The 26,641-nt window shown below is 33.1% G+C and overlaps 1 protein-coding gene and 1 pseudogene across 1 annotated transcript in view; one reads left to right on the forward strand and one right to left on the reverse strand.

Moving 5' to 3' along the window:
* The window catches only part of DNAJC13 (DnaJ heat shock protein family (Hsp40) member C13), a 151,421-nt gene that overhangs the window by 64,837 nt on the left and 59,943 nt on the right, over positions 1–26,641 (forward strand). The window contains exons 15-29 of the mRNA XM_077130133.1: positions 445–600; positions 1,284–1,340; positions 2,595–2,716; positions 5,457–5,532; positions 5,775–5,870; positions 6,427–6,570; positions 10,442–10,524; positions 12,634–12,787; positions 16,148–16,251; positions 16,341–16,500; positions 17,892–17,954; positions 20,310–20,411; positions 21,891–21,995; positions 22,795–22,997; positions 24,054–24,138. Of these exons, the coding sequence (XP_076986248.1) occupies positions 445–600; positions 1,284–1,340; positions 2,595–2,716; positions 5,457–5,532; positions 5,775–5,870; positions 6,427–6,570; positions 10,442–10,524; positions 12,634–12,787; positions 16,148–16,251; positions 16,341–16,500; positions 17,892–17,954; positions 20,310–20,411; positions 21,891–21,995; positions 22,795–22,997; positions 24,054–24,138 (1,710 nt within the window). The remainder of the gene's footprint in view (positions 1–444; positions 601–1,283; positions 1,341–2,594; positions 2,717–5,456; positions 5,533–5,774; positions 5,871–6,426; positions 6,571–10,441; positions 10,525–12,633; positions 12,788–16,147; positions 16,252–16,340; positions 16,501–17,891; positions 17,955–20,309; positions 20,412–21,890; positions 21,996–22,794; positions 22,998–24,053; positions 24,139–26,641) is intronic.
* LOC143657583 (large ribosomal subunit protein uL23 pseudogene) lies at positions 13,275–13,733 on the reverse strand (annotated as a pseudogene).

Raw genomic sequence — 26,641 nt, forward strand, 5'->3', positions numbered from 1 at the left:
AAAAATACCATTATGAAATAAACCTGCTCTAAAAAAGTTAAGCCAAATCATTATTTCTCAGTCACTGGTAACAGTTTTGGAGATAGGTAATCTAGAACATTTAGAAGGAGCATGAACAGTTTGTCAGAGTTCTGCAGGTATTATCAAAGATTACTTTTTATATAAATACACGTCCTTAGTTATACCTACCTATTGGAGGAGTCTTTGTTATTCTCTTGAAATTTGACTGAATTTTAATTATGTTCCTTTTGAGTTATAATGGGTAATGGATTTACTACATTAGCATGACAGGTACGACGTAGAGTCACCAAACTTTGAACTATATGTTGAGAAATTAAAGTAAGTTTACTATGATAGAATAACACAAAATTACTCATTATTGATATGTTTTAACTCAAGCTCCCTGGCTCTGAGTCTTCAAGGCAATATGCTGCTTTGTTTCAGGATCATGGGACTGGTGCCCTAGTTATTAGTTCACTCTTGGACTTCCTTACCTTTGCCCTCTGTGCTCCATATAGTGAGACAACTGAAGGGCAGCAGTTTGATATGCTCTTAGAGATGGTAGCATCCAATGGAAGAACCCTCTTTAAACTTTTTCAGGTAAGAGCTTACATTTTTCTTATCAGATGACAGCAAGTCTGAAAGAACCACTTTTTGGGTCAGTTTGTTTAAAAATAATAGTTACGTGCTTCTACAGTAATGTTGCTAAGTAATGTAATATACAGTCCAACGCATTATCATACTAAGAAATTTAAGCCATAGGTGCCTTGGTGTTTGAAGTAGAGCCCAGTTTATGGCTCTTAGCCATTGTTTTGACTCCTTCGTCCATCCTTTCCATCTTTGAAAGTAGTGAAAAACCCATTTTCTCTTGTAGACCCAAAGTTCACATTTCTTTACAAATTCCCAAATAAGATGAGCTTTAGCAGGACTGTTCATAAACAATGGAAAACATACAGTACTATAGTATTTTTTATGCACATATATATGCATGAATATAGAATATGTATTTTAATGTTAGTATTTGATGTTTATCATTCAAATACACATAATATTATTGAAATAAATACCAAGTGTTTCCTACTGTTTTAATTTTAAATATCTATAAAGCTGTATTGTAAAAATACTTACAATATTTAATGAAACTATGATCTAATGGTGTATCCTTTACTACTTTCATAGCATATTCCTTGCAGATTTATCTATCTTTCTTCAGAGCAATAGCTTAATGTGTCAGAATAAAATTATTTTATTCAGTGATAATGTTTATTTTTTCTGTTTTGAAGCATCCTTCCATGGCAATTATAAAGGGAGCTGGATTGGTTATGAAGGCAATAATAGAGGTGAGAGAACAATTTTGAAATTTTAAACTTATTTCAGTGTTGACTGTTTAAATTACAGCTGGCAAAATTGCCTTTCAGTCTTTTATGAGAAACATGCAATTTTTCTGAGTAAGAAAAGCAATTTAAGTCCTTATTCAGAAATTAATTTTAAATTAGTCACAGAAACAAACCTCAAGAAGTATAAAAATTCACATTCTAGGTAAATGGGTTAAACAGAAAAAACATCTCTGCATTTTTTATTAGTTTTAAAATAACTAAAAGTCATCAGTCTTTCTCTCTTGCCATTTGGAGGGATAGTGGTAATGATATGGGCATCTTTTGGTACTGTGAGGTTACATAGACATATACTAAAGAAATTATTTCATATCAAGGCGATATCAAATAAAAATGACAAGAAAAACTTAATTGCTCAGGCTAAAGGTAATTTAGCTCTAAAGACTAGGAGGTGATATTCCTTCTCCCAAGGTAGTTTTTAGCTTTCTCTGTTTTTTTAAAAGATAAGATAGTGATAGTGACTATTAATGTCCATACTTTGATGTTTACAGTGGCATCAGTCAACAATGGCTTTTAAATCATTGTATTCTTTTGTTGTCATACTAGTAATGTGGGTAATATGTAAGTGTTTACTTCTGTAAACAAAGCTGTGCTGTTGTAGCTCATAAATATAACATGTTGAAAATAATAAACAATTAGCATGCTCTTCAGTAGCTATTTTAAAAAAAAGACATATGGGCATTGAACTGATTGGAACATCAAAATTTATTTGCATTTTTAGTATGTATACACAACGGCTAATTTTCCCCTTTAGCTAATGGGTACCACATTCAATTTTAGCTTCCAAAGTAGGTACCACACCTTTCACTTAACAGGGCTTGCAGTGGCCAAGGACAGATAGCATGAGACCAAACAATATATATATATATATATATATATATATATACACACACACACACGCACGCGCGCACACACCACACAATTCAGGAAACAAACCTAATTATAATACTAAATTAAGTAAAGGATAATCAGACAAATTTATCTGAAAACATATCTCTTTCCAAAGGTCAATAATATGTTAAAAATTACTTGGACTACTACTCATTTGTGTTATTTTTTTGGTAATTAGAATTTGCGTTTGAAAATGATATTGTATACTGAATAATTATTTCATTTAGAAATGTAAAATCAGTTTTTTTTAAATTAGAATAGCTTGCTGTAGATTGGTGCTTTAAGGATCATCTTACCCTTTTCCCAAAGGAAGGTGATAAAGAAATTGCTGCAAAAATGCAAGAGCTTGCCCTAAGTGAAGGTGCCTTACCTCGTCACTTGCATACTGCGATGTTTACAATAAGCTCAGATCAGAGGATGCTTACAAATAGGTAGGTTAAATTTAAGTTGCTATAAATTAACTTGCTTTTTACAGAACTGATTGAAAATATTAAATAAAACAAGCTGAACAATTCTTTGGAGTACACAAATGTTCCATTTTCTTTTTTTTCTATTAAAAAAATTTTGTGTATGAAAAATAACATGTATGCGAGAAAGCAATAAATTTCAAAGCACACTGCAACAATTAGTTATTGAGCAGATTTCAGAGTTTGGTATGGGTTGCAATTCCACAGTTTTAGCTTTTTACTTCTAGTTTCTCTAAAACACAGGAATCTAAAAGAAATATCAATACAGTAAATCAGCAGTCATACGCATTTGTTAAATCCTGTGTTCTCTGTTATAATTTCACTTCCTCCTTTGACCTTTCTCCCAATTTTTAAGGGTATTTGGGCTATGCCCATTCTAACTTTTTCATGTTTGAAAGGGCTATTGATAATATGGGGAGAGGGATGGAATTAGTTGAGTTTTGGTGAGGCTGGCCCCTGGGTTTCAGAAATTACCTGGCCTAGGAACCCATCTGGAATTGTAGGTTTCTGGAAAGTAATCAGAGAGCATGAGAATCTAAGATAAAGCCCTAGGTGTCCTTTAGGGTTAGGAGGAATGGTTTTGGTTGGGGTTTGGTAAACCATGATAAATAGCAGTATCTAGCTGAAGCTTGCATGAAAAGTAATCTCCAGAGTAGCCTCTCCACTCTATTTGAACTTTCTCCAGTTTCTTTTGATTCACTTAGTTCTCCTTTTCCTCTTCTTATAGAAAAATTGTGCCCAATAGTCATTGTCCTTGCCCCTGTAAAACATGAGGAAGAAAAACTTTGCTTCTTTTTTTTTTTTCTTTTCTCATTAGCTTCTGAGCCCACTGTGATGGGAATTGGACATGGGAAAGAGTGCCTCAGAAGTTCATAAACTGGATTCCCATGCCCAGGCCTTTTCTTCTTGTATTTCTATGTGGTCATTCTGCATTCAGATGATTTCATGTGAAAACTTCACACAGTCAGTTTTTAAATATTTTTGGTCAGTTGGGTACTCTAACTTAAAGCAAAACAAGACACAAGCGCCTTAATATCTATCTAACCAGGATAATCCAAATCTAGCCTAAATCTTATGTAGTTAAACAGTTTCTTCTTTGCTAAGTCTTATAATAATCATTCAAATATTAGTAAACACATCAGTCTATTCGTTCAGTCCAACCCCTTAGCTTTTCTTTATGGTTCCTGATATGTGACCCTTTTAGATACTTTTGACATACCATATTATGTCTCATCATAGTAGTAAAAATAAGAATATTGTAAATATTTTTAATCATATTCTTTTTGGTACATCGAAGTAACTCCTTGACTTTTTAGTAATAGCATAAATTACCAACATGTTTTTTTTTGTTGTTGTGATAGTAAATTTCCTTTTTTTAATCCCTGTGTCCAGTTATTGCATGTCTAGTGTGTTGCCTTACTAATAGTTTTCTGCTGTTATACTATGATAAGAAACTATCTGCATCTCATTTATAAATGTTAAGCCCCAGAAGTAGTCTTCCGTTTTGTCTGAGAGGACAGAAAGATATACAGGGAAAGTTATTTCCTTAGTACTGCCTTATTAGCAATGCCAGACACCATCTTTTATTAAAATGGAGATTATTTGATGTTTTATTCCATTAAACCCCCATGTGAGACTTTTGCTTTTTGTGTTCTTCTTTATTATAATTGTTAATCAGTTACATTCCTTACTGTGATCAGTCACAGTATTAAAAAACTATCAATTTATAATAAAAATACCACTTTTTGTTCGCATTGCTTTGCCTTTTACAGACTGCTTTTATACAATGTTATTTTTGTATCTGTAATTAAAGCTGTGTTAGGAATCACTGATAGGGTATTTCCAAATGCCAGTGATGGAAATCACTTCCGTGTGCAGCTTCAAAATAGGCATAAAAGCAAACAGTTTTAGTGGTATCCATTTTCTGTGACATAATAAAGTACAGTTTGGATTTTGATACATATATTCACGCATATAGCTATAGGTGGTTATTTGGTTATTTTCCTCATTGGTTTCATTCCCATTCTCATAGCAAATGATAACTGAATCCCTACCGAAGTTCGTAAGAGTCAACATTAAATAAAATAGGGTCTTTGTTTAATAGGAGCATCTAAGAGAAATATGTGGTTAAGAGACAAATGTTGTCAGTGGGGATTAAGATTAATTAAAGGCCTTGCCATAGATTAAACATGAATCTGGGTTTTTCACTTTGAAAAATATACTTTTTTTAAGAGTGAAAATATTTTCTGCCTCTGAGCTCAGCAAAAGGTTGTATTATTAGGTAGCTGGTGACTTAATGCTCATATTCAGAATTCATAGAATGTTACAATATGATTTCATGATATCAAGACTTTTATACAAACTAATTGTATCATCAAGTCTATTTTTTTCTGTTTTTTTTATTTTCCTTTCTTTAAATGAGGTAAAAACCTGCTTTTCCTTGTTTGGGGCCATTGAAAATTAGTGAACGTTTAAGAAACATTTTAATTTTGAGAAAACTGCAAAATGTTAGCAGTGTTTGAATTACTGCTTCAAACACTTCTCAGCATTAAAATATTAATTTTTTAATATTTATTTTTAACATCAGTGATTTTTTTACTGCAGCCATATTTCTTATAATTACATGATATTTTGTTCTTAAAAATTCCTTTCTGTTCTAGCTGAGGTAAAGCAGCAAACCTTTCTCAACGTCTGCTTTTTTCAGACAGCTAAGTAGGCATTTAGTGGGACTCTGGACAGCTGATAATGCAACTGCTACAAACTTGTTGAAACGCATTTTGGTAAGTCAGTTGAGAAAGTGGAAAAAAAATTGTATTTTGTTGAGTGAGTGATATTTTAATGGGTTTTTTGTTTGTTAATTTTTAATTTAAAAGGTACTTATTATAGATATTGCTATATACTAAACACTATCCTCAATACCTAAATAATATTATTAATCTATTTTGGTTTTTAAATGATCTTTTTGGTGTTCACTTGTTTTGAAAAACAGATTTTGTGATTTGTTCTTCTTTGTTGTTTTTAGCCGCCAGGCTTGCTGGCGTACTTGGACAGCTCAGATCCAGTTCCTGAGAAGGATGCTGATCGGATGCATGTTAGAGATAATGTGAAAATAGCAATGGTAAATGTGATTGTCCTAAATGACTTTCCAGGATTAAGAGTGCTTTTGTGAACTCTTCTCTACAATACAGTAAATGTTTTAGGAATAATAAGACATCACTTCCTTGAATAGTAGTACATTTTTATTATTATTATTAATTTCAAGTCTGTAATGTGATACTTTGCACATGTGATGGATAAATGTTGGTGTAGGGCTCTTTTCCTTAAATGATCCATCTTAATTATTGGATTTTGGCTATCCCTAAGAGAATTATTTAAATGTCTTTTATGCTACACTATATAATAATGTCTTTTTTGTCCTTCTTCCTAGTCCTCACCCCCCACTTCTCTGTTACGCCCATCTCCTCCTTGCATCTTGCAACCCCTCAAAAATGAATCATCTTGAAACCTAAATGTTAAGACTTCGTACGATTCTCTTTATAGGAATTTTCACCTTGTTTCTCCATTGAGCCCTAACAGCCAGTTATTATATATTTTATCATATAAAATAAGTAGTGTGATTCAGCCTTACTTAGTTTTTTAAATAAATTTCCATGAAGGACTGTATTATTTTACAGGATCAGTATGGAAAGTTTAATAAAGTTCCAGAGTGGCAAAGACTTGCTGGAAAAGCTGCTAAAGAAGTTGAAAAATTTGCCAAAGAAAAAGTGGATCTTGTGTTGATGCACTGGAGGGATAGAATGGGCATTGCTCAGAAAGAGGTAAAAATAAAATCTTTTTCCGAACTTCCAGCACTTCTGTGTGGCCTGGGTCTTCTGTACTCGCTGCAGTTCACGGGAATGGCAGTCAGAGATTTCTGACTGAACATCTGAGGCTTACACTGAAATGTCACCAGTTCTGATTCATATGTTTATATAAATTTTGCTTAATTCATAGGTTTTTTGAATCAATGAACAGGATTTTAGATATTTAAAATAAAATTTAGTATAAAATTCCAATTCCATAACTTCCAGTTTCCATACTTTTAAAATTATCTTTAACATTTTTTATTGTGAAATATAACATAGATACAAAAAAGCAAAAAATTTCAACATTTAGGTATAGAACAGACTTCAGACTTTGGTATGGGTTACAGTCCCACAATTTTAGGTTTTTCCTTCTAGCTGCTCCACGACACTGGGGATTGAAAGAAATATCAATATAATGATTCAGCAGTCATGCTCATTTGTTAAATTCTGTCTTCTCTGTTATAATGCCTCCTTCTGCTTTGTTCCTTCTCCCACTTTTTAGGGGTATTTGGGCTATACCCTTTCTAACTTTTTCATATTGGAAAGAGGTGTTGATAATAAGGAAGAAGCACATGGAACTACTTGATCCTTGGAGAGGCTGGCCCCTCTGCATTTGAGAACTTATCTGGCCTAGGAACCCATCTGGAGGTTCTAGGTTTCTGGAAAGTAATCTTAGTCTGTGAAACTTTTGTAGAATCTCAGATAAAGTCCTAGGTGTTCTTTAGGGCTGTCAGAAATGGTTTTGGCAAGCTGTGGTAATTAGCAATATCTAGCTGAAGTTCCATATATTTTTAATCCATGGCCATCTATTTCTTTCCTTCTGTCTCTGGACTTTAGTAGTTTTGTTACTACTAAAATAAAGGTGCTCTTAGTGTTTTACTTTTTTTATTCAGAACTAGCCAGAAAGGAGCTTTGAAAATAAGATTCATATTTTTTAAGTTAAATTTATTGTGAATAGTTAAATTTTTCAATATTGGCTCCTCCAATCAAGATCAGTTTTAAAACACTTTAAACTTCATGCTACAGCATGTAGTATGTGCAACAGAACCTAATTCAGTAATGGACATTCTTCTATTGAAGGTGAATTATATACTGGTTAAGAATGAGTTAAGGAGGCCTATAAAAGCTGACTTGATCTCTCAGTTTTGTGGATAACACACATTCTTTCACCCATATCTATCTGTCTCTCTCTCTTTTTTTAATGATAGCTGTTTCCTTATTCAAGGAAAATAATCCAAATATCTTTCTGAATTAAATGGGTTTCTTAGGGATTTCCAGCATATCTAAACATAAGACATCAAGTACAACAGAACAACAAATATGGTCTTCTCTGTTTATCTCTGTTTATCCAGTTTATCTGACTGGAGCCAGTCTTCAGTTATTTAGAATTTGAGCATAGTGAGTTAAATGCTAATTTGTATGAGTGATATATGCAATATAAAGAATCATTAGACAAGAATTCAAGAGACTGTCTGGAACAGTGGAAAGAATAATGAACTTTGAAATGGTTAACCTACATTTGAGCTTGCTTCTATCACTTATTAACCCTGTGGCAAGTCATGAGTTTTCAGAACCTTACTTTCCTCTTTCATAAAGCAAAATAACAATACCATCCTCTTCTTATAGGATTGATGTGGTATACAAGTATTATATTGGTTGTACAAGTAAGATAATAAAAACAGTATATGCATGTCTGGTTATGATAATATTGCTGAAACATTTGAACAATTGAAAATCTACAGATATGAATAATTTTCAGTTTTTAAAAATTACAGACACCTGGCTTCATATAGTTAAAACCATTTCTAACGTAACAGTTGTTTGAAGCTGTTAAATATAATTATCTTACTGAAAATAAGTTTTTGGTATCAGATTTCATATATAACATTTTTCTGGCATGAACTTGAACACAGAGCTCTGTTAGCTGGAAATGTTGATTGTATCTCTTATATGAAGACAACAATTCAGAAGGAGAAGAATATATTTTAAATACCAATAATATTTTGTCTGTTAGTCTCATTTACATGGAGTGTTACCTAAAATTTTGTGCCAATAATGATGCCTAGTAGTTATGCTGGTCAAGAAATTCTCTTGGTAGCATAGTATCATTTCTGCTAACATTAATTTTTTTAGGAAACAATCCTTGACTGTTTTATTCATAGAAATACTAACATCAAGATGTGGAATGATCTTATGCTTTAGCTAAAGTCTGAAAACCAAACATTGTCCTGATTAACACACTAGTCTTGCAATGAGCTGCATTTCTTATATAATCAGAATGTTTATGATGTAATTTCTGTTCATAACTAATATTCTCTATTGAATTAATGGTAATATCAGGCTAATAAATAAAATTGATTACTTCCTGATTTTGTTATTTTCAGTTTAAGGATTTGTTTAGTTACTGAGGGTTCTTAACCCAAATCTCTGAATCGTTCATCTAGCTAATGGACAGCAGATTGTGTTTTTTTAGTATAGTTTTTACATTTTCATTATTTTAGACTGCATGTTTTTTGGTCCTGAAGGAGGAGGAATTGAAGAAAGTACTTCTGGATTAGAAGTTTTAAGGAAAGGTTTGTCACTAAAATCAAATTTCTGAATTGTTTGTATACTTTATTCATACCAATTTTGCACTAATTTTAGTGACTGCAGAATTAAAACTTGTAGGACACTTTTCCTTATATAGTGAATGAGTATTATATTTCAAACAGCATTTTTAAACATTTTATTATTGATTTTATTTTAAACATTTGCTACTTTATTCTATGTCATCAAACCTGTTTTCTTAATTTTATATAATTTGCCTCTTCTTTAATGAAGTTATAGACTTTCATATTTTAATCTATACCACTTTCTACTTTTTTGCTTCTATTACATTAAGGATTTATAATTTTCATGTCTGAAATATCTACAGCTTTACTTGGAGCAGAGATTTTTAACCTCAGATCCATGTATGTGTTTCAGAGAATCTTTGAAATCTTTCCATCTCGTTATAAACCTTCTGTATGTCCCTTTTTCTGGGTTTGGGCCATCATAGCTTTCTTTGAATTCTCAAAGGTGTTCATAACTGCCCAAAAGTTTGAGTCATAGGCTTAGGGAAATAGGTAGGCCTGTTCTGTCTTAAAGTGAAGATGATTCATATTGATGGCATTTGTGTGGAATTTGTATGATAGATATAGCTTAGCAGATTTAGATACACACTCTTATTTTTATTTTCTTAAAAATTGTTTCATTTTTTTATTTTTACAATTAAAATCAGGACAGACACAATATGGTGAGTTTAAGTCTTTGCTAAATGTGTGAAGTGCCTTAAACTACCTGGCATGCTGAGTTGTCTTGGATATTCTTTGTCTAATAAATGAGAGTCTCACTTCACAAGTGTCTAAATATAGCTATCTCTTTCTTCTATTGGTTGTTTTATTTTAATTTATACTTTCCTTTCTTGACTTTGTTGGCAGTTTAATAACCTTTAATCTTTTACATTTATTGTTTTCCCATGACTTTTATATATTAACTGCATATAAATTTTGAAGCAACTTACTGCTTTTTACTGTTATAAATTTTACTAGTGAACACCTCCTAAACTTTAGCAAAATTTGATGTTGAAAGAGTAACTTTTTAGACAACATGAAAATATGTCAGCAACAATTATGGAAAAATGTCTGGTGCAAATTATTATACTGCAATGTAATTCAATATTTTGTAGGTTTTGTTATATCAATTTTCCTTCTGCCAAAATTTGATTTAAAAAATGTTTCTCATTACTTGTAAAGTGATGATCTTCTGACTGAGCTTATTGGTAGCCCAAATTGAGCACCATGAAGTTTTTGTTTCTCTTTTCCAGAATATAAATCAAAAGCCAGTAGTTCTTCGAAAGAGAAGGCAAAGAATAAAAATAGAAGCAAATTGGGATCTTTTCTATTACAGGTAAATTTTAAGCTTCTTTTCTGGCATAAATTTAATTTAGCATTTTCGTTAGAGGAATCATGACAGATCTTTCTTCCCTGGAACTAGTGCTTTATGCCATAGGTATTTTTTTCTTCTGATTTTTAAATTTAAAAATATAGTTATTTTTCATTAAAAGATATAGTTATGTTAATATCAGTTGGTTTATTTACTTTTTAAATTTTTTATTTTGTTTATTTAAATTTATTTTTTAAATGCTCTTAAATTGTAAAATATAACATATATACAAAGCAAAGAAAGAAAAAAGCAATAATTTTCAAAGCATTCTTCAACAAGTAGTTTTAGAACAGATTCCAGAGTTTGTCATATGCTACCCTCAGATTTTTCTGTCTAACTTCTCTAAAACACTGGAGGCTAGCAGGAATATTAATGTAGTGATTCAGCAGCCATACTTGTTTGTTAAATCCAGTTTTCTCTGTTATACTCTTCCTCCTCCTTTAATCCTTCTAATCTATAGGAATCTTTGGGCGACGCCTGTTCTGACTTTTCCCTTTTGAGAAGGAGGATCCACAGTAAAGGATAGGGGGATGAAATCAATCTGTTATCTTGGAGAGCCTAGTCTCTCTGGGTTTTGGGACTTGTCTGATCTAGGAACCCTCCAGGAATTATATGTTCCAGGAAGGCAAATCTAGTGCATTAAACCTTTATAGGTCTCAGTTCCAGCCATAGAGTCAACAGGAGTGATATTGGTTGGGGTTTAGCAAACCATGGCAATTAGCAATATCTAACTGAAGCTTGTAGGAGTAGCCTCCAGAATAGCCTCTTAACTCTATTTGATCTCTCTTAGACACTGATGCCTTATTTTATTACACAGCTTTTCCTCTATTGATGCAAGTATTTTTTTATGCTGTCAGTTTCAAGAATTGTAACTGTTAAGGTTGGTATGACTAGTGATGTTTCCATGAAGTTAAGGTTTTATAAAGTCTTCATGGTCTGAAGGTCTAAATTTACTTTTAAAATTTTATTAAGGCTTAGAGATGACTACTTTAAAACACTTTATTAAGGCTTAGAAATAACTGCTTACTTCCTTTAAGCCTTGGTGGAAATGGAGTCTTAAAGGAGGTAGGTGACAAAATCATAAGGAGACTTGTGGGAATTGAGTATCCAAGGTAGCTGACTTCATATGCTTTTCTAGTCTTTCTAATATGGTAACCCTCTTCCTTAACACTCTTCCTCTCCTAGCCTAACAATCCGTTCCCCCGCCATGCGCCTGCACACGTGTGCACGCACACTCACACTCACACACACACACACAGAAGGACCTTGAAATACGTATGTTTGGGGGAGTTTGCAAACTTCTTTGATGTAACTTACTAGTACTCAGTCTGGAAACTGTTATTTTTATATATCTGATTATACCTTGGCCATAAAGGAAATGTGTGATTTGCAGACTTCCCAAAATGCTTATAAGTATTAAGTATAGAGTATATAATACAGACTCACATACCTGCCTTGCCTTTCTTCTTTAAGAAACCCTCAGTTGTGTTGTCCTTCTAGTTCCTCTCTCGGAATCCCGAAATGTGAAACAAGTTCAGACTTGTGTCCGAATTAATTCTAATAGTTAATATTTTGAAATTTTTCAAATTATAACTTATCAGTTTAGCAGTATTCTTCTTTCTTGGATCATCCATAAGATTCTAACTAGAATGTTGCCCATCCTACACACTCCGTATCCAGAAATTCTTACCCTAACCTGGACTTTGTATTTGAAAATAGAATTATTTTCTGATTGGAACTTGTATTGGTAATAAACATTGAAATTAAAATTATTTTGAAATTCATGCAAATTTGTTTTAGAGTTTAGGTTCATTTCCCCCCCACCTTCAATCCATTATGAAGCATACAGAAAAGGAGAAACAATTTCACGGAGAATTCCTGTGTACCTACAAGCAAGAAGATTCTACCACTGTATTTGATCTATACAGATTCTATTCTCTTTTTTTACACTTGCTAAAGTTAATTAATTCCACAGTGGTTTTGCTTATTAAGGACATATGAAGTGATATTTGTAGGTTTTCTATATTAATGTTTATTGTTTCATGACTATTTTCCAATTGTATTTATATATAGGTTTGGTCAGGACCATGCCAGGTCAAACCTAATTTGGAATTTCAAAACACGAGAAGAACTGAGAGACAGTCTTGAATCTGAAATGAGAGCATTTAATATTGATAGAGAGCTTGGTAGTGCTAATGTGATCTCCTGGAACCACCATGAATTTGAGGTAAAATTTAGTTTTTGCAGTAAGTTAATCTTTACAAAAAGCATGTATTATTTTTTCAATTACTATTATTATTATTTTTTGTGTGTGTTTATAAACATTAACCTGTGCCTTTACCTTTCCCCTTAACGTTATGGGGAAAATACTGGAAAGCTTCAATCTCTGTCTGAGACAAAAGTATAAAATTAATTTTATTGAGTAAGTCAGCTTTGCACCTGAGATTCAAGTAGGAGTTTTAACAAATTAGATCCTGTGCCTTTCTTCCAAATCTGTTCTTTGCTTGTTTATTCCCTTTTTTGTGACCATTAGATTCTTTCTTCACTGAAAGAAAGAATTCTTTGTAGCTGTTCCCCTTATTCTTTGTAGCCTGTTTAACTTTCATGATAATCTGATTCTGAATCTAGGCTGCATTTTGCTATTTTTTTTTTGTATGTGTCTGTGTGTGTGTGGTCAAAAACTTTATATTTAGATTTTGCCAGCTAGATTCCATTTAGATGATTCCAGTTTTGTTGGCAACATCCAAAGCCTCATAGTCAGGAGCCAGTTGAACATATGCCGCCTTGTCTCCATCAGGACTAATCAGAGTGTTGACCTTGGCCACATCAGTGTCATAGAGCCTCTTCACAGCTTCTTTGATCTGATGCTGGTTGGCCTTGACATTCCCAGTGAACACAAGTGTGTTGTTATCTTCAGTCTTCATGGTTGACTCCAGGGGGAACTTGATGATGGCGTAGTGGTGAAGCTTGTTTCTCCTGGGGGTACTCTTATGAGGATATTTGGGTTGTCTTCTGAGATGCAGCTTCTTGGGCCAGCAGAATGTGGGTGAAGAACAGATCTTTTTTGTGTGGCCATGGATGCCTTTCAGTACTGCCTTCTTGGCTTTCAAAACCTTTGCTTTGGCTTCGGTTTGGGGAGGGGCAGGAGCTTCCTCCTTTGCTTTTGACGCCATCTTCTTCAAAAGTTTGCTGTTCTATGAAGATGTTGATGTGAAGAATAGTAAAAACAAGAAGAAAAATTGAGTTGGTGGTAGATAATCTTGTGTATCTGTGTTTATATGTGTTTGTATATATAACTTAAATATTACAACAACTATAAATTTGAACATGCTGGTACCCTGTAGTCTGATCTTCAGCCTACATGCATTTCCAAAACATGCAGACATTTAAATGTGCTCATTCCATGTACCTTGAAAAACCTGATTTTAGTTTTGGGACTCTATACTCTTCCTGGGTTTTTCCCTTTTTCACTGATCATTCCTTCTCAATTTTTTTTTCTTTTGATAATTTTCCTTATCTCCTTTATCTCGAAATCTCCTTCACCTGAAGAATCATTTTATGGACCTCTTTTTATTTATATTTATTGCCTCTATGATTTTATCAAGTCTCCTGGTTCTAAATAATTTCCTATTTGTTGATGGGCTTCCAGATTTTGTTTTAAACCTCCTGTTTAGGCTTTCTTTCCTAGATTTCATTCTTTTAGCCTATTAACTGGATATCTAATAAGCATCTAGAACTTATCTTAAGAACTGTGCTCTTGTTCTTCCCCCAAACCTACTTCTCTGGCAGTCTTCCTGATCTTAGATAATGACTACTCCATGTTTTCTAGTTGTTCTAGTTTGCTAGCTGCCAGAATGCAACACACCAGAGAAGGTTTGGCTTTTAATAAAAGGGGATTTATTTCATTAGTTCTTCAGAGGAAAGGCAGCTAACTTTCATCTGAGGTTCTTTCTTACATGGGAAGGCACAGGGTGATCTCTGCTGGCCTTCTCTCCAGGCCTCTGGTTTCCAACAACTTTCCCCAGGGTGATTCCTTTCTGCATCTCCAAAGGCCTGGGCTGAGCTGTGCGTGCTGAGATGAGGTGTGCTGAGCTGCTTGGGCTGTGTTAGGTTGAGCTCTCTCATTTAAGCACCAGCCAATTAAGTCAAACATCATTCATTGTAGCAGGCATGCCTCCTAACCGACTGCAGATGTAATCAGCAGCAGATGAGGGTCACTTACCATTGGCTCATGTCCACAGCAGCAGAACTAGGTGCCTTCACCTGGCCAAGTTGACACATAAACCTGACCATGACACTAGTCAAAACCCTTGAAATCGTCTTTCTTCTTACACCCCAAATCCAGTTTGATGGCAAAGCCTATTGAAAGTACCTTCAAAATTTATCCAGAACCCAATTGTCCTCTCTGTTGGATTGTAGCAATAATATCATTGCTTCCATCCTTAGCTTCCTTCAGTCTCTTATCAACACAGCTCTCGCATGATCTTGTCACTTCTCTCAAAATACTTCAGTGTTGGGTGGGCCATGGTGGCTCAGCAGGTAAGAATGCTTGCCTGCCATGCCCAAGGACCTGGGTTTGATTCCCGGTGCCTGCCCATGGGAAAAAAAAAAAATACTTCAGTGTTTCTGTGACTTCCCATCTAACATAGTAAAAGCTTGGATTCTTAGAATGACTTACAAGCTGAGATCTGTGTACCCCCAACTCCATACTTTATTTCTCTGATCTCGTCTTCTACTTTTCATCCTCTCTCACTCAGGAACCGTACTGGGTTCCCTGAAAACACCAAATTCATGTTTTGTTTTGAGTTTCTATTTGTTGTTCTTCTGCCTTCTTTTCTCTGGATAGTTTCATAACTTTTCTCCTCTTCTTCAGTTCTTTTCTTGAATGTCATCATCTAAATGGGTCTTCCCTGGTCTCTCTATTTAACAGTGCAACCCACTTTACACATACACACGTATATACATGTTCTTTTTCCCTATCCCATTTCCTTTATTTCGCTCCATAACTCTTATCACTTAACTACTGTGTGTTTTGCTTTTTTTTTTGTTTGCTACCCCCATGAGGGCTGAAAGTTTTATCTGTTTGTTTACTGCTTTGTCCCGAGTATGATACACATATGCATGGCACAGAGTGTATGCTTAATGACTCGAATTTGAATGACTGAATGCTCAGCATTTATAGAAGGGAAATGAAATGGCTGTGTGTAAGTGTGTTTAGTTTTTAGTTTTGGAAATCAGTTAAATTTGGGATAAAGAATTTTGATAATCTGTCTCTCTGGTTAGAGAATTCCTTTCTATGAGTGATTGTAAATCTTCCCTTGAAGTATACAGCCTGAGTACAAGGTTTATGTTGATGACTTAACATTTAGCTGAAATAATAAATCAGTTAAATTTTAATTTAATTGTATTAAATTAATCATAATGAGTTGCCAGATGTTTTAAGAAATGATTACCTTTTTTTTCTTTTAAGAGCTGTCTTATCAAGGAAAGAAAAAATATAAATAGAAAAAATTATAAGAAGCAATTGTAGGAAATTGTCAGAGGTCTTTTGTAATCTAGAATAATATAGTTTATTTTATTGACAAAGGTTAAATATGAGTGCCTGGCAGAAGAAATCAAAATAGGAGACTACTACCTGAGATTACTGTTGGAGGAAGATGAAAATGAAGAAAGTGGATCTATTAAGAGATCGTAAGCTGTTCTTCATATCCTTTTATATTTGTCTTCACTTTTGGTTTTTTGGCTGCTCTTATTGCTGTTTGTTTTTCTTTTTAAACTAGATACGAATTTTTCAATGAGCTCTACCATCGTTTCCTGCTTACCCCAAAAGTAAACATGAAGTGTTTATGTTTACAAGCCCTTGCTATTGTTTATGGCAGATGTCATGAAGAAATAGGACCATTTACAGATACAAGATATATCATTGGAATGCTAGAAAGGGTAAGGATATCATTTAAGGAAACTGTTGTTTGATAGTGTAATTGTGGTCCATGTTAAATTTTATTTTTTTTAGTTAAATTTAAGTTCTATTTGATCAAATTGCTACTGTAACTTTTGCATGAGGAGTTTTCTGCAATTTGCATTAGTCATTTAAATCTAAATTAAATGAATGAGAAAATGATTAATGGCTTAGTAGTTGTCAATGTTAGTTTGCTATTTTTTTTAATTGCTGCTTTTGAAAAATGCCTTTAGTGACATATTTGCCAAGAAATTAAGTATGGATGAGTTGTACAGGTGTGAAAAAGAAATAGTGACTTTTAGAGTTATTACATACATTTGGTTTTTCATGTTGAAGAAATCTTAAGTGATATAGCATACTAAACTTCAAAGTATGATGATAGTAAAACTTTATAGCCACAGCAATAACCAAAAAAGGAAACTTAAGTTAGTACATTTCTTTTTAATTTTGGAAAGTTGAAGCATAGTTGGAGGGGGGAATAAATTAATCAGTTCATTCATGCAACTCAAATTTGAGCATTACTGTCTTATTGCAGGCTATATGCTTTATTCTTTCATTTGTGTTTATGCTCCTTACATTTAAAAATTTAAATTTCCTGAGCTGCCTTAGAACCATTTCAGCAGTTTTGTTTGTTTGTTTTTTTAATACATGGGCAGGCACTGGGAAATGAACTCTGGTCTCCAGCATGGCAGTCGAGAACTCTGCCACTGAGCCACCGTCACACTGCCCCATTTGACCAGTTTTTGAAATAGGCCAACCATGCTTGTTTTAATTTCCTTACTTGTGTATCATGCTTTGTGAATTAGAAAACTGATTCTGAATAAGGTCACAGACATAATTTAGGAACTAACATAACTAGGATGATGATCCTTATTGTTTGCTATATCACCTGATTATACTATTAAATCATAATTTACTATTATTCCAGTCAACCTGGAGTACTTATGGCATACTGTTTGTGCTTTAGGTAGATACATATTTTTTTCCACATATGTTAATCATGAAATAAATTAAGTGAAACATCATTCATCAATCCTTCAGAATTTTTACATCATTCAAGAGTATAATTTGGACCAATTTCTTATTTATTTTGAAGTTTACATATATACCCTAAGGCTGTGTTTCAAAGTATGGCTCTTAAAATATCTACCTTTTCAGGAAAATCAGACAAGTTATATAAAATTGCAAAGAATGTAAGACGTTGAGGTATTCAGTAATTGATAATCTATGATTTTCTCCAGTTTTTGAAAGATGTCTTTATTTCTTATTGGTTGTTAATTTTGTTCAGTGATAATATCTGAATTTATTTTTCTAATAATATCTGAATTTATTTTTCTATTCATTCTGATTAAATTTTCATTTATTTCAATAGTGTACAGATAAATTGGAGCGTGATAGGCTAATCCTCTTCCTTAACAAGTTAATCCTTAATAAGGTACAGTATTTTTGCATAAATATGCTATCATTATCAAGTAAGTTATTTGAGTATGTAACAAAAAAGTAAATCTCAGTTTGGGTTCATTATTCAGGTTGATTCTTTTCTTATCTTCAAATCTCTTCTGCTCTAAACTTGTGGAAGGAAATATTTTCGTCAAATATCCCCTGTATATTCTGCCCTAATTCTACAGATGCTCAATAAATTAATGATAATAAAATTCTGATTGAATTTAGAATGAAATCTCATTGAAATTTGGTTGAAGGATATTATCACTAGCTGATTTTTTCTCTAGGGAATCTGTTGTGGGATCTTTAAGTCAAATGAATGAAAAAATGAAAAGTATTTGAAATAAAATGGAAAGTTTTATATATCTATTATTTTGATAATAAAAAGTAATTTGAAAACATAGTGAAGTGTAGAATATCCTAATTTATATCTTTTTATTAAAATTAGGTGGACTGATTATTACTTCAGCTGTTCACTTTTTTCTCAGACATTTGAATGGGTTCATGCTGGTTTCTAACAAATTCATAGTTACAGTACTTGTAGCAAAATTCACAGTTGTAGGATGTTGGAGTGAAATTTGAGCAGAGTTTTTCTTAAATTTTTACATAAGCTACAGACTTATGTAGTTTCATTATCCGTTTTTATAAGTAATGCAAATGTTTTAAAAAGAAGTAGAATTAATAAGTCCTAGGAAATTTTAATTTAAATTAGTAATCTCTTTCTCTGACTTCTAAGAAATAACCAGTGTGTTTTTCTTTAGTTTAAAAAAAAAGTAGATCAAATGGTAATTATATTTTAAAACTTTTAACTTATGTTTGAGACTAAAGCAAAAAAATGTTTATTTGGTACAAAAGTTATATTTTGACTAGTGCATTTCCTCATATAACTTATGTGGACAGCTTAATTGGGCATCATAGTACATGGAACCTTGAGTAAGGCTTGAGATTTTGTAGGTTTGTCCAGAGTGATGCCCCGATAAATCCCAGAGTGATTTGAACAGTGAATAAAAAAGTATTTGCAAAGTCCCCTTGGGGGAATGGTGAGAAAGGGGGAAAATTCAGCTTCCCCAAGTGGAGAATTCTTGATATTCTCACAAGCAGTGGGGACAACCAAAGCAATAGGCTGAGCCCCCAGTCTTGGGGTTTGTTCATATGAAACTTAACCCCACAAAGGATAGGCTAAGCCTACTTAAAATTAGGCCTAAGAGTCACCCCCAAGAGAACCTCTTTTGTTGCTCAGATGTGGCCTCTCTCTCTCTCAGCCAACACAACAAGCAAACTCACCACCCTCCCGTTCTATACATGGGACATGACTCCCAGGGGTGTGGACCTTCCTGGCAATGTGGGACAGAAATCCTAGAATGAGCTGAGACTCAGCATCAAGGGATTGAGAAAACCTTCTTGACCAAAAGGGGGAAGAGCGAAATGAGACAAAATAAAGTGTCAGTGGCTGAGAGATTCCAAACAGAGTCCAGAGGTTATCCTGGAGGTTTTTCTTACGCATAATACAGATATCACCTTTTTAGTTACGGTGTAATGGAGAGGCTGGAGGGAACTGCCTGAACATGTAGAGCTGTGTTCTAGTAGCCATGTTTCTTAAAGATGATTGTATAATGATATAGCTTTCTCAGTGTGACTCTGTGATTGTGAAAACATTGTGTCTGATGCTCCTTTTATCTACCTTATTGACAGATTAGTAAAACATGGATTAAAAATAAATAAATAATAGGGGGAACAAATGTTAAAATAAATTTAGTAGATTGAAATGCTAGTGATCAATGAAAGATAGGGGTAAATGGTATGATATGTATGAATTTTTTTCTGTCTTTTTATTTCTTTTTCTGAATTGATGCAAATATTCTAAGAAATGATCATGATGGTGAATATACAACTATATGATGATATTGTGAGTTATTGATTATATATCAAGAATGGAATGATCAAAAAAAAAAGAAACTAGAACATTTAAGAGGCTTTTTTAATATGGCAAAGTTTATTCCCCAGTATAGAATAGCTCATTAATTTTAAAAAGACCTTAGAAGATGCAGAAAGAGAGACAACATGTCACCCACAGTGTAGAATCAGAGAATTTATCACTGGTGTTATATTCCTACCAGGTTTTTTTTTTTTTTTGCCCAGAACATATTTAAGTAAAAATTCTTTAGGTGATCTCTTTGTAATATAGCTTTGCCCTTTTAATCTTCATTTAAACTCATATTCCTTTAACAAAAGGATATGTATTGATACTAAGTCTTTATCAATTACTTCCAGAGATATCCCAAACATTCTTCTCTTTGAGAGCCTTTTGGATAGTAGAGTTGTAAAAATACTTATTTTTCTCTTTCAGAAAAATGTTAAAGATCTCATGGATTCAAATGGAATTAGAATCCTCGTGGACTTGCTGACTCTTGCACATCTCCATGTAAACCGAGCCACAGTACCACTCCAAGTATGTATGTTTATCTGGGTTTACAAGCTTAGTAGCCTTTGAATACAATTTTAGGTCTAAAGAAACAAAAAAATCTGAAAATATGTCAATGCATGTGGTCATGGATGTATTTCTCCAATAGCTAAGAGATTAATTTATGCAAAAAAAGTGAAATCATAACATCCAAAATGGTCAGCGATAATACAGTTTTATCTTTCTAATCCCTTTTTGTCTTTTAAAACGACTGCATCTCTAAATGTGGCTTATTTTGAGATAATTAGACCTCTAGGATTTAAATTGAACTCATCAATTAAGTAGCTAGCAGTTTTAGCATTTCTACCATCAAGAATATGCTTTTGCTTGGAGGAATCTGTGGGCCTTATATGGTAAAACCAGCCAATGAGATGACTAAGTTGCAAGTCTCTAATAAAAGGCCTCTGATACCTAAGTTATATAGCAGGGATTTATATTAAGCTCATTGTTGATTTTTTTTGGTGTTATGTTTTGTTTAATCTTCTGGGGTGAGGAAATGTGCCCTGTTAGATTTTATTGAATTCTAAATTGAATATTTAGAATATAGCATTTTCTATTATTGCATATAAACAATAGTAGTTGTTATGCTTATGAAAGATTATAGTGTACCAGTTATTGTTCTGGTACACATAATAAATATTAACTCTTTAAATTCTCCGAAAGCCCAATGAGGTGGCTGCCACATTATTCCCACTTTAGAGATGAGGGCACTTAGGAACGGAAAGATTAAGTATATTACCCAAAGTCATCTAGTAAGTGGTAGAGCCAGGTGAAACACAGAAGTCTATGCTCTTCGCTATACCTGTCCATACGCATCTAAATGAAAGCTTATAGTTATGGGAGTATTTAAAAACCATGTTATAATTAATATACTAATTACATAAAAAATTGTCATCCTGGCTTCTTCTAAAACATTGATATATAATAAACTTACAAGAATTTTCGGTAATGAGAGTAGTTATTGAAACTGAATGTTTAAAATCACTCAAAACTTTTCTACTAACATTTTAACTGTTTGCATAATGCGATCTCAGCTACTTAATTAAAATTTTTACTTGAGCTTTTTTTCCTCAAAGAAAAAAATATTCTGAATTCAATATTCTGAATATTGTGGTTTTAAGATTAAGAATGAATGTTTATTTCTATAGTTATTTTCACTATTCTTTGCTACTAAAATTTTAGTGTCCTGAGAATTTATGGTCATAGGGAAAGTAGAAGTCTTTTGAGTTTAGTGTAGATTGCTGCATGAATTAAGGGAATCAATCATTTATTTCAATGGCATGTTAATAAGGAAATAGTTGTTTTGGACTGTTGGGTTGGGCATTTAATCTTTAATTCTTAAAATCAGGTCACTTAAAATCTCAAGCAAATTTCTAAAGGGATGTAAAACCCCCAAATTAATTTTATGACGTGTCTGTCCTCTTAGATTTTTGTCTTGGGAAATAACTAAATCTTTTAAAAACACAGAGCAATGTAATTGAAGCTGCTCCAGATATGAAGAGAGAGAGTGAAAAGGAGTGGTATTTTGGCAACGCAGACAAAGAAAGGAGTGGCCCATATGGTTTTCATGAGGTATGTATCTTAGAGAAATCTTTTGTAAAGGTCTCAGCCTTTCTTATGCCCTTTTGTTTAGCACACCTCAAGATGGGGAGTATTTTTAAACTATGATTTGAATTTGTGTCACCAGCTCTAAGGGCTCACACACTCCATTTCTACAATAATGATTACATTGTCTGCCCTCCTAACAGAGCACATGCACCATATATAAATCATGTCTTCAAGTCTTGTTATATGTAACACTCAGGTTTTTAATGGTTTTATATAACAATTGCTATCTTAATGATTATCTCAAACTATAATGATTCTATATGGTATGAACATTTGAATTTTAGTATGCAGTCTGAAATTCATTGAAGATTGCCTATCTGAAGACCATGGCCATTTCCCAAGATCTTTATATCTACCCAGATTAGAGCCTTCCCCCACACATTCCCCCATCTGCCACCAGCCTCAGCCTCCCAGGCTGTCCCTTTAAAATTGGCCAAAGATGGTTTTATAGAAGGCCAGGCCTTTTGTTTGTATATAGTTTTGTCATTTTACATTCCATCTCTTGTTTTTACTTTTTTTCAATATTCCTTATGCCCTGCAGGTTAATCAACTAAATGGCAGTTTTTCTTATATTTTAGTAGCCAAATTCAGGTTCCTATAGGTCTGTCAGCAAAAGCTTTTTTTTTTTAAGTAGAAAGTAAAAAAAAAATGTTGTTTTTATAGTGAATTTGCATGTTTCTTTCATAGTTTAGTATGAATTTACATTATACTACATTACATTATTATTTATCTATTTTTAATAATGATGTTGTCCATCATCTAGATGCAAGAATTGTGGACCAAAGGAATGTTAAATGCAAAAACCAGATGCTGGGCTCAAGGAATGGATGGATGGCGACCACTGCAGGTGATACCCCAGCTTAAGTGGTGTTTGTTAGCCACTGGTCAGGCTGTACTGAATGAAACGGACCTTGCTACACTTATATTGAACATGCTGATCACAATGTGTGGATATTTTCCAAGCAGGTAAAATGAATTGAACTTTTCCATCGTTAACAGTGACTCTAATGCACCTTGTTTTCCCCATATGGATGCTCTTTCAGTAATGGTGTGAGATTACTCTGGCAATTTAGAGCAAAGATAGCGTGTTTGTGGCCTTGGGGAAATACTTTGGCTTTTGGAGCTTTTTGACATAGATATAATGAAATAATTTGCAAATTATATTGTTAAATTAGCTAAAAGCATCTTTCTTTAGGAGACCTCAAATACTACCACAAAATTCATGCTTACTAGCTGTACTCTGGAACATTAATAATTCACATATTCATGTGAATTCAGTATGAATGTTTTGAAGTAATCATATTGCAGTCCATATACAATGGTGATCTGTCAGGTTGGCCATTTATGGTAGAGAAAGTGAATCTAGGCCCACATCTTACCCCACTTAACTAGTGAAGCTGAGAATTTGTTCTACAGTGATGTATGTAATTATAACTCTTATATGGAATATTTATAAAATGTTTTCATATACATCATTTAGTTTTATTACTATAGTAGAGGTATTTTGTGATGAAAATTACTGAGAAACTATACCATATTTAATAATATTTGAGGTTTCCATGTTCCAATTCTCTTTAAATATCAGCTCAGATTTAAAACCATAACATTTGTATTAGAAGTAATGTACCATTAAAGTTGAGGCTACACTTGGAAAATACTGAGAGTAGTTAAATTAAGGTTTAAATTTATGTGACAAATTTTGATATGCCCTTTGGGGGGAAATATCCACTGACAGTGTTTGGACAACACCCAGTATAATCAATTAAATAATAAATAAGAGTCTTTGGCTCTTCTAGGGTACTGTTTTTCAAGGAAATCTAATGGAAGGAAATGAAGTTCTATTAAGCAGCCAAATAGATTTAAACCAAAATACCTAATCATGTTCCCAGCTGTATGAGAGCTTAGTCTTCATTAACAAAAAAGTAAGGTAATCTGCTTCGTGCCTAGTAGAATGTCATAAGCTCCGAACTTAACAAATTTTAATAAATATATTAAATGTTGACCTTAGAAAATATTTTCTAGGGATCAAGATAATGCCATTATTCGGCCTTTACCCAGAGTAAAAAGATTACTGTCAGACAGCACTTGCCTCCCCCATATTATTCAGGTAAGTTATTTTATGTTTTCAAACTCAGAATTATTTGCCTTTATTTAATTTTATTATGAGCCCCAATCTTTGTTTAATTATAGTCTGTTTCACTTCAAAAAAGCCTGAGTCTTGAATTAACATTTATTTAATTTACTCTTCACAAGCTGATATTCTGTATATACTACGGAAGATTGTAAACATGGGAAGCATCAAGAATTTTTCTAAAACAGTTTTATTTATTATCCATTCTTAAAGTCATACCACTGTAATAAGTAAAAGGCTTTTTACTGTAGTTTGTGGTGCAGGTTAATTCTGTGACCACTGGGAAATATGCCAGCAGGCCACAGATGTGGACATGGTAGTTTGTATCTTAAGAAGTAATCACAGCATTCTCACTCGTTTATGCCTCAGGTTTTGACTGTTCTCAGTTGTGTTCACAGATAACAACTGATTCAAAGCACTGAATTGAAATTATATAGGAAGCATGGAAATATTACAGTATCTTTTTTTTCCTTCATCATTTTGCTCATTTGGAACGAAATTAGCATGAAACCCAAACAAGTCAGGTTCCAGAGATTTCAGATAAATGGTTTTCTCCTGTTTATTAAGTGTTCTGTTAAATCTAATTTTTTTAATATAAATCAGCCCATGGCTTGTCTTTAAGATCTGTGTCAGTAACTTGTGTCATTTTAATCTATTATATATGGTGTGGAAAGGGAGAGAAAACGAACAGTTTTTATATTTTTGCATTCACATATTACCACATAAATGCTATGTAAGTCATTGATAATGGAAAGGACTTCTGGATTTGATAAGTCCTTCCCAATCTGTTGCTTTCTTCCTTTATTTAAGCATACAAACGTTTTAAAATTGCATGTTTTCTAGTTTTGTTTGGTGCTGTCCAGACCTTCCAATATATTTAATATATTTTGATATATTTATTAAAGTCTAACAAATTTTAATAAATATATTAAATGTTGACCTTAGAAAATATTTTCTAGGGTTTGCAAGAGCACTGCAATTATTAGTGTTTCTTCTAAACTACTACCCATCCTAGGGTATTTGTTTTCTATAGTGAAGCCTCTCAATGTGTAGACAGACTATACTCGGAAAATCAACCCCTTCCTAAACATTTTTCCAAGACTCATGAAACTGAGAAAAAGGAAGAAAGTAAATGCAAATGGTATTAGATTTCAGGTCAGTCATCTGAAGGGGTGATTGAAAAACTTCTGAAAGATATGATCAGGATAACATGAAGCTGGGGGGCAAGGGGCAGAGTGGGGGTGGAAGAATCTCTTTTAATTAATCCAAAATTTGTAGTAATATCTGAACAATGAAAGTGATTCAGGAGGATTTTATTGATAAATCTAGCCTTGTTTAACAGCACATACCTCCTATATATTTTTACTCTGGGTTCAGAAATATCTTTTAGAAGTTGGTTTTGTTTTTCCTTTAATTTCTTATAACTTGGGAGACTTTAGTCTCACTAAGCACAGTTTGGCAGCTGCATTAGTTTTCAGGAACATTATCTTTGTTGGTCGACTGTTTGAACAGTTGCCATGTAATATAGTTTTACTGGAATTTTTAGTTAATAAATAATCTGTGTTTTCTGATATAACCACAATTTCAAATATTCTGGGGGTTTTGCCTGCTAATTTTGCCTTTGTGAAATATCTCATAGTACTAAACACCTAATTTGAATTCCTTGTTGAACAGACACCGAAACACGGAGAAATTTAGATTATTTACTTAGTCATGTAACTGTTCAATCTCACCTCTGAGTCTAGTATTTGACCTGAAATTCAGGATTCCTGGGATGCAAATATTTATCAGAACTTGAAATGCCACTTTTATTAAGCATCATAAATAAAACATTAAATTTGTTTATCAAATGTTCATTCATAGCATCTCTACATAACTTTTAATTAACCAAGATACATTACTTTAGTCCCAGCTTATTATCTTTGGTATTTCTGGCCCAAATTTCTAGCGATTACATCTTTGGTACTTTTTGGTAGTAGAAGTACTACCTGGTGTTTCTGGTACTTGTTTACCCTCTTGTCTTCTACCTGTACTTCAGGATCTATTTCCTAACATTGTTTCATATAACATAATTCTCTGTTCTGTTCTTTAAATTCTCAAGTAGCCTTCAAGGGATTTTTTCATGTCAGTTGAACTGAACTGAAACTAATGCAAAGCATAGCTACTTTTCTTTCATCATTAGCAGAGGAATCCACTTATGATTCATGCTTAAGAAACAGTTTTGCCTGTATGCATGCAAAAACAGGCATGTCTGTACTTTTTCTTAATATTTTCATCAATTCTCAGTTGTTATTTAACTATCTGTACTAAATGATATCACTCTTCAAATCTGTTGGGAGTCTGGTCCACAAGTACACTCAATCCTACAGATTTTTATTTTATGATTGATTATAAATGAAGTATAATGTTAGCATATGAAATATGTGCACCCAAAATGAATGAAATTGCAAGATTTTTATAACCCAGTAACCAAAACATT

The sequence above is a fragment of the Tamandua tetradactyla genome, chromosome 15 (genome assembly GCF_023851605.1).
Source record: "Tamandua tetradactyla isolate mTamTet1 chromosome 15, mTamTet1.pri, whole genome shotgun sequence".
Classification (NCBI taxonomy): Eukaryota; Metazoa; Chordata; class Mammalia; order Pilosa; family Myrmecophagidae; genus Tamandua; species Tamandua tetradactyla.